We start from the raw sequence: 9,180 nt of genomic DNA on the forward strand, positions 1-9,180 counted from the left end.
AAGGTGCAGCTCCGCAAATTAAACTCAAATGAACACACCGCGGCACAGGAAAACACAAAATCTATGTGAGTGCCAACAAAACAACAACAAAAAGTATGGGTTTTTTTTTTGTTTTTTTTCAAATGAATGACATTCGACCTTTACTCCACGAAAATAAAATGAGAATTGACACGTTGTTACTGCACAGGGCGAAATGCAGGTGAATTTCAAAGCGAATATCATACTTTACACTCTACTGCAAGCAGTTTTTCCCTTATTTAAATGAGGATTAATATTTACATTTGTATATATTTATAGATGGCTACGACTGACGACGACTACACCTGTTTATAAATGATCTGCATGAACATCATCTGCGGAACAAAATGTTCATAGTGTCTTTATGAAGTCTTATAGACTGTTATATCACAATACAGGATATGAGTACTGTACTTTTAATACTTTAAGTACATTCAAGAGCAGGTAGACCTACCCGTATATTATTACTGAAGCCGAAATATCAATGTGTAACTTTCACTTTTAGTCATTTTTTGTATTTTAAGTAATTATTTATACTACTGTGGGTTTGGACATTGTGGGTAATATAATGAATATAATATAATATAATATAATATAATATAATATAATATAATATAATATAATATAATATAATATAATATAATGTAATTTTGATATGATATGTATCGTACGATATAATATAATATAATATAATATAATATAATATAATATAATATAATATAATATAATATAATATAATATAATATATTATAATATAATATAATATAATATAATATAATATAATATAATATAATGTGTCTAAAAAACACTCTGCACTGCACTGCACGTGTCCTGCTCAGAGCCCACGCGGGGGTTTGACCGTCTGAAAGGATCAAACTGATCAGTGTCACAAGATGTGAGATTAAGACCTAAAAAGTGAGATTAAGGCATTTCTGGAATAGCTGGCTGTTTACCGGGCACACTCGCCCTGATAAACACTTTCTAATTGATTCCTAATCGCCATCAAATAGCTGCAGACTCAGACTGCAGCTCCCTAATTCTTTAATTGTGTCTTAAAACCTTGAGTGTGATTTGTCTGCAGACACTTAGTGGACGAACTGCTCTGGAATGGCTGTTCAATTAAAATTAACCAATAACCAAGATTTAAATAGACAGAATGATTGGACCGACTAATTACTATAGTAATTCCAGAATAATAAGTGTTAATGTTAAATAATCCCTGACAGGGATTATTTACATACAAGATCATATCGTCGGATATTTTATTTCGCTGTGTGGAAGGAGCTGACATTTTCGGGACGTGACAGAATAAATATACAGCTAGAAAATATTCACATATCGATGTTAAAATGTATATTAAAATTGTAGTAAAATATTTTTTTTATTATATTCTTATTTCTTTATTCCTATACCTAAACATTTACACTTTTGTGTATACTTGTGTATAAAATGTTCTTCGATATATGTTTTTTCTTTTTCCTTTATAGTTTACTGATGGGCCAAGTATCGGCTTGTAACATTTTACAGCAGTCTGGTATCAGGACATTCAGAGCCGTTTCAGTCAAATGTTCCAGACTTAAACAAACTCCATGGCTGTGTCTAATGGTGTAATAATAGTTTTGTGGATTTTGGACCAAAATCGCTAAATCTCCAGGTTGTGATTGGAAGGCCGGGTGCGAGTCACGTGGTACGGGTGTATAAACCCTTGGAGACCGGAGCGCACGTGGGAGGGCCAGCCCTCCGGTCCCTTTTGTTGGACCCTCCACATAAGCACCTTGGAGACTCGGAGGGCTTCAGAGCAGCAGCACCACCCTCCCAGCATCACCAGCACCACCCAGCAGCACCACCCTCCCACAGCACCATGTCCAGGTCCTTCTACGTGGACTCCCTGATCGTCAAGGACTCCGTGCGCCCCGCGCCCCTGGAGCCCCAGGACTTCCTCCTCCCCATCAGCGTCCACTCCCCCAGCGTGATGACCGTCACGGCGCCGGTGTGTCCCTCCAGGAAGACGGGAACTTTCTGCGTGTGCCCGATGTGCGTCACGTCCCACATCCACTCGACGCGCGGCGGCATCCCGGTGCTCAAGAGCCAGTTCCCCGCGGCGGAGGCGCAGTTCTGTCAGAGGATGGCGCACCAGCCCCCCGTGTGCACCCCCACGTACAGCGTGACGGACCCCAGGAGGTTCCATTGTCTATCCATAGGTGAGACACGCGTCCACTTTAAAGGATCAATACTTCATGCACCACGCACAGAAAAGTCCAAATTGTTCCAAATTGCTTTGACTCAGAATTACGCTCGGTGGCAACTTTTATTCAAATATTGATATCAACATTTAGAAGCATCATTTTGGGACCATAAACGTGTTCTTCTGTTCCCCCAACAGGCGCGTCTGAGAGCAGCCACGTCCAGAACGGGAAGAGGATGCGCACGGCGTTCACCAGCACGCAGCTCCTGGAGCTGGAGCGGGAGTTCTCCTCCAACATGTACCTGTCCCGCCTCCGCAGGATCGAGATCGCGACCTACCTGAACCTGTCCGAGAAGCAGGTGAAGATCTGGTTCCAGAACCGCAGGGTTAAGCACAAGAAGGAGGGCAAGGGCACACAGAGGAGCGCGCACGGCGCCTGCAAGTGCACGGGCACGCACACGGACTACCCCAGGTCAGAGGACGAGGAGTCCCTGTCCCCGACCTCCGGCTCGGAGGAGAAGGAGGTGTCCCCCATCTGAGGAGGGAGAGACCGGGAGAGAGCCCGAACTGGACCAGACTCCCCTACCCCCCCCCCCCCCCCCCCGCCCTGGTCCCCCGTGGATTATGACAAGACCTCAGGGCCGCTGCGTAAAAGCGCAAGGAGAGGTTTTGGTTTGGCACAGGTCTTGGTTTTGGAGGTTTCAACTGTGGGTTGACTCCATATTTAGTCCTGCTATGCACTGTGCATCTTTTTCTTTGTAAAAGTTGGAGTTTAACGCTGTTTGTTGTAAATAGTTCCTGGTGACGTCATCCTGTCCCACCTCAGACTGTCCTCCTCTCGGTCCTCAATCCTCCTGTCAGTGCGCTCCTGTGGACGAACCTCGGACTCATTAGAAACTATTTGAAATGAAAAAAAACAGATATATGTGCATGTGAGTTTGTAAAAATATGTATATTTGTATTTATTATAATAAACTTTGGCGAATTGCACCTGGATTTTAATTTGTCAGTGTTTTTTCTGATATGGTTTCCTTGCACAATAAATTTTAACGAATTAACATAGCTTTTGGAGGGGTTTTTTTATTTTGGAGGAAATTTGTATATACACGTTTTAAATCTTCCTAGGCATACTAAATATGTACTTTAAATTAGTGCATCAAAGTAAATAATAACTACCAAAACATTACACTTCAAGGAGGCCTGTATTCAAGGTACATCAGAAAGTGAAAGATCAAAAATTGTAAATGGGTATACTGTATACTGGTATATTTTCAAATACTATTTTACTCAAGCTCTTATTCTTTAATTCGTCGTTTGTGAAATATAAATGCCTTGAAACACCAAAAGTCATTTTTGTTAGACAAAAATAAACACAAAAAGCACAATTATTGCTCCTATTGTATTGCGAAATATAAAATATAACGAGGTTGTAACTACTGTATTATTGCTCGGCTGTTAGTAAGCACATTGCCTGTTTTAAAGTACGAGATATTCAATTGGTTGGAAATTGATTAAATATTATTATTTAACACAATTTAGTCTCATGGGAAATTATTCATACACTTCACACCAATAGAAATATTTTCCATTGATCACATGTTTTTTCTACATCGCTGTTGCAAGTCTATTTCATGAGAGTGAAAAGTGTAAATTCTATTGTCTCCAACAGTCTGGAGACACCTGGAGAAACGCATTTCAGCGTTTTCATTTTAAAATAATTACAACCCAGCAGCTATAATTGACATATTCGGCTATTTGAATTTAAACTCATTGCACCGGGCTTGGGGAGAGCTCCGGCCACAAAAGGCAGCAGATTACTCCCCACGGCCCATTGCTGTGCGCTTTTCAGGAGCTCTGCGTTTGTCCAAAGCGAGTTTAATTGCGGTTCGGGTCCCACGTCGGTTGATTATTCTGCCGTTCCTGGTGCAGGGGCCCTGACAGGTCGGATTGTCCGGCCCCGGGACCCGCATTGAGACGGGACCCCCGACGGCTCCGTGCGCTTTGAGGAGGCATCACCAGGGTTCCAGGAGCAGGAGAACCATTTAGTCACTGTTTCATTAAGCACCATTTGAACCTTTCAACTTGTGCTAAATGAAGGAGGGTGGCATGGTGAAATGGAAAGAATCTGAGGAAGGATTAGATGGGAGGGGCCATTGGAAATTAGCGCACGGTTAATTTAACTGGTTTCTGTCGGAGTTTTGGGATACATTCCTAATTGAGAGGGGAAGCAGGTGAAGTCTCAGTCCCACGCAGACCCCATTCATTCGTTCACCCATTCATTCATGCATTCATTCATTCATTCATTCATTCATTCATTCATGCATGCATTCATTCATTCATTCATTCATTCATTCATCGCGGGAATAAATGGTCCCCTTTCACACCCCGCTGGTGATCATATATTACCGAGGGAAAGCCACCTAATGAATATATATTGAAGCTCCTATTAATCGAATTAGAGTTCACCCCTCGCAGGTGTTAAAGTGAAAGACCAGCATATCCATTAAAACTGGTCCACAAAGGAGTTAAAAGTAGGAAAACACAGCCCCCTCCCCTCCACATGCCCACTGCCGCTGACCTCGAACTGTCAGTCCACTTAGAATGGACCCCTTTTACCAAACAGACTCCAAAATATCTGCTTAAATCAACCCAATCCACCCAGAAGCTGAAAATGTTTCTCAGGGCCACCTGCACTACCCATGTGCCAGGACTGGGAAAGGGGGCAGACCAGACCACACCATTGCAGACCAGACCACACCACTGCAGACAGACCAGTGAAGACCAGACCACACCACTGCATACCAGACTACTGATGACTAGAACACTGCAGACCAGAACAAACCACTGCAGACCAGACCACTGAGGACTAGAACACTGCAGACCAGAACAAACCACTGCAGACCGGACTACTGACGACTAGAACACTGCAGACCAGAACAAATCACTGCAGACCAGACCAGTAAAGACCACACCACACCACTGCAGACCAGACCAGTGAAGACCAGAACAAACCACTGCAGACCAGACCACTGAAGACCAGAACACTGCAGACCAGAACAAACCACTGCAGACCAGACCAGTAAAGGCCAGACCACACCACTGCAGACCAGACCAGTGAAAACCAGACCAAACCACTGCAGACCAGACCACTAAAGACTAGAACACTGCAGACCAGAACAAACCACTGCAGACCAGACCACACCAGACCAGACTTCTGAAGACCAGGCCCCTGCAGACCAGACCACACCACTGCAGACCAGACCAGTGAAGACCAGAACAAACCACTGCAGACCATACCACTGAAGACTAGAACACTGCAGACCAGAACAAACCACTGCAGACCAGACCAGTAAAGGCCAGACCACACCACTGCAGAACAGACCAGTGAAAACCAGACCAAACCACTTCAGACCAGACCACTAAAGACTAGAACACTGCAGACCAGAACAAACCACTGCAGACCAGACCACACCAGACCAGACTTCTGAAGACCAGGCCCCTGCAGACCAGACCACACCACTGCAGACCAGACCAGTGAAGACCAGAACACTGCAGACCAGACCACACCTGACCAGACTACTGAAGACCAGACCACTGCAGACCAGACCTCTGCAGACAAGACCACTGAAGACCAGGCCACTGCAGACCACACCAGACCACTCCAGAGAAGGTCGGGTCTCCAGTACCATTGGAAGTGTGGCAATTACGCATGACAAAAGATAATTAATAAGAAGCTTTTGAGCTGCCTGCAGCTGCTGGCTCATGGGGAGGAGGCTGGATGTGGAGCTAGAGAGGCAGGAAAAGAGGCTGAAGGTTGGACACTTCGGATACCAATCTGCAAGTACAATGTTCCCATCTCTGGTCTCCAGTCCAGTCAGAAGGCCTGAATATGGAACAACTGAATATGAATATGGTCCATGAAGTTTAACACACGTTTAACAGCTCCAACACATTTTTTTGGCTAAAATGATGATTCATCCATGCATTTAAAACAAGATCCAACCAAGCTTTTGGACTCCCGCTAACCCAACTAGCAATTTATTTGTGCATTATTTATCTATAATAATAATATACCAATAAATATTCCAACAAATAATTAATATAATAAATAGTATAGATCAATTAATTAATTCAGTTATTTATTTATATTTATTAATTTATTTATAATTCCATTTTTTTTTTCATGACATGAAAAAGAAAAGATGAAAAGACCCCTATTGTTTTTGTTCATGAAAAATTGACCTAAGTGGTGTATGGATGTCGTGAAAGGGATGAATCAGACACGCCATTGCCCAAGTTTGATACAGATCCATTTATGTGGAATAAGTAATAAACAGTCTTTTAGCATCTCCGCAACGATGCAATCACGCCAGACGGTGGCACCCACAGGTCACGAGATAGCACTGCAGTCCACTGATGGGTCATAGACAATCAGGACCTCACCAAGATGGCGGCACGCACAGATATAGCAGCGCCGCTCACCCGACACTCATGCCTTCTCAGTGCCGTTTCTGTTTATATGTCAGTTTGCCAATCCAAATCGGTCCCAGATATGCGTGTCATTGCATTACTGGTCACGTGCATTCACTTTGTACATGTGCAAGATGGCAGTGCAACGGCTGCCCAACATTAGACCTGCCGTTCGTAGATACCTCAGATATTCGATTGGACTGTAAAAAAAGGAATATAAGACACAAAGTTTGACAGACTGTACATACCCAGAAGCACAGAAGCGCAGAGATAACTGCAGTTAAATTCCAGGTAGATGTGACATTACGTAGATAATGTAACATAATCTTTTTACTTTATTAATTTATTACAAACTTACATTGAGAGGTCTTACTTTATTACTATTACCCTTTACTATGCTAGAAAATAATTAAGTTAGAGTATTAGCAGAAGACAATCACATTAAACTAAATGATAACACCTACCTCCTGTTTAACAGTTAAACAGGAGGTAGGTGTTGCATTTGTAACACGGATAATTTAACATCATTTTTTTACTTAATTAATTTATTACCAATCCAGGTTAAAATATTCCCAGAAGACAATTGGATTCAACAAAGTGCATCAATTTAGACACATAAATATATACGCTTTTGAAGACAGCTCACACGCACCAGGGTAGGTTAATAAAAAATAAAACCCCAATTATATCACCTTCAGAATTTATAGATATTCCAGAGATATCAATTGACATAATCTTCCTGAAATTGAGTTTGTTTTAACCATCAGCAATTACATTGCATTACATTTCAGTACAATGAACATGTATTAATTGTGTCTGTGATTCTTTTTGTGTTTTTGGGTTCCAGATGCCGCAAAGAAGCCGAAATTCCAGTGGTGGGCAGGAAGTGCTGCTTTACAGGTCACTCTTTTCTCAAAAAAAAAATACAGAAATTCTTTTGGAAACCTCTGAACAAAACTCTGAAAATTCGGGGAAAAACTTCAAACCAGGGACACCAAAGAAATCTGAAGATTATTATTATTATTATTATTAATAATAATAATAATATTATTATTATTATTATTATTATTATTATTATTATTTATTTTTGGTTTTTCAGAAGACCCCTGCAGGGAGAAGATGAGCTGAGGAGACAGGAGGTCAGGTTCAGCACCGGACAGCTCCCCAGGGCCAGTTTACATTTACACTACATACATCTGTCCAGTGGTGGAGAAAATATCAAAATATCGTATAACTAGTCAGAGAAAACAGTACTTTGGTAAAAAAGAAAAAAAGAAAAAGGGTTTGGTAAAAAGCCCTCCATTCAACATTTGACATCAGTAAAAACATTAATATTATAAACCTTATAGCCAGCTTAATATTAGGCCTAAATGTTCAACAATAAAAAGCTAAATGTTATTGTTAAATGTCATGAAAAGATGCATGCATGATTTGAAGTGCTTTTATTTAAAATTGGTATTTAAATTACATTTGAGTGTTTTGTAATTAGTATTTGACAAAATGTATTTCCTATTGAGATTTGGGGTTAGTATTACTGCTTTTAAAATGCTTTTCTTCAAACATGTCAGACTAAATCAAATAATACTCGAATTTCTGCACTGCCATGGTTTGTAACTTCTACTGTTGCTATGGAAAAATAAATGCTCTGTAAATTGACATTACATGTATTACAATAAAATACATTTCATTACATCTTAATTTTACATCAATTTTTGATGCATTTAATATATCAAATGTATTTGTAATTTTGAGTAATTTGATCATGAACACATCTTTGATTAATAATATTGGTTTTATTAATCAAAGATGTGTTTTAGGCTGGCATGAATCAATCAATGAATCAATCTTTATTTTATAGAGCACTTTAAAATAACAAAAAACAATTCTCCAAAATGCTTTATAAAGGGCAAGGATACAAAAAAGAGAAAAAAGACAGTTATAAATATAGAAAGCAAAACAAAAACAGAAACAAAAACGAGGTGCGTACAGCTAGTGATGTGCATTCAAAATATGTAAAAATATATAGTATGATAGTACTAATACGTAGTAGAAAAAAAAAGTTTAAGTTACAGTACAAATGTACATACAGTATCTGGGTAAAGTAAGTAACTTTACTGTGCATCTGCAATGAATTGTAATCCTGAAAACATCAGTTTAGAGTCAAAAAGTGACTAAAATGACACAACCAGAAGGTTTAAGAAATATTTTTTATAACCTGTAATGCTGATCACATAGAACATAGTGAGAATTGTAATATGCATTTGACAGAAGTTGATATAATCACAAATCAAGTTAATTTCTTTTTTCCTTGGCAGTGCCAAGTTGAAAACAATGAACACAAATTATTTCTAGAATAAACAAAAAAAAAAAAACAGTTTGTAATATATAGAAAAATAAATAAATAAAATAAATTAACAAATGAATATAAATCAATCTAGAATTTGCTTAATTGTAATTTCAACTATGTAGGTTGCATTGCAAAGGTAATCTCAGGAATCAATGGCAGT

General features: G+C 39.9%; 1 protein-coding gene across 1 annotated transcript; it reads left to right on the forward strand.

Annotated features, from left to right (window-relative positions):
* Positions 1-1,879: 1,879 nt before the first annotated feature.
* Positions 1,880-2,742, forward strand: gsx2 (GS homeobox 2; the record flags this gene model as incomplete). The annotated part of the gene is made up of 2 exons (XM_080018430.1): positions 1,880-2,219; positions 2,402-2,742. 2 exons carry the CDS (start codon positions 1,880-1,882, stop codon positions 2,740-2,742), a joined length of 681 nt encoding a protein of 226 aa, XP_079874556.1.
* Positions 2,743-9,180: the final 6,438 nt, after the last annotated feature.

This window comes from Zeus faber (genome assembly GCF_960531495.2).
Source record: "Zeus faber genome assembly, chromosome: 1".
Classification (NCBI taxonomy): Eukaryota; Metazoa; Chordata; class Actinopteri; order Zeiformes; family Zeidae; genus Zeus; species Zeus faber.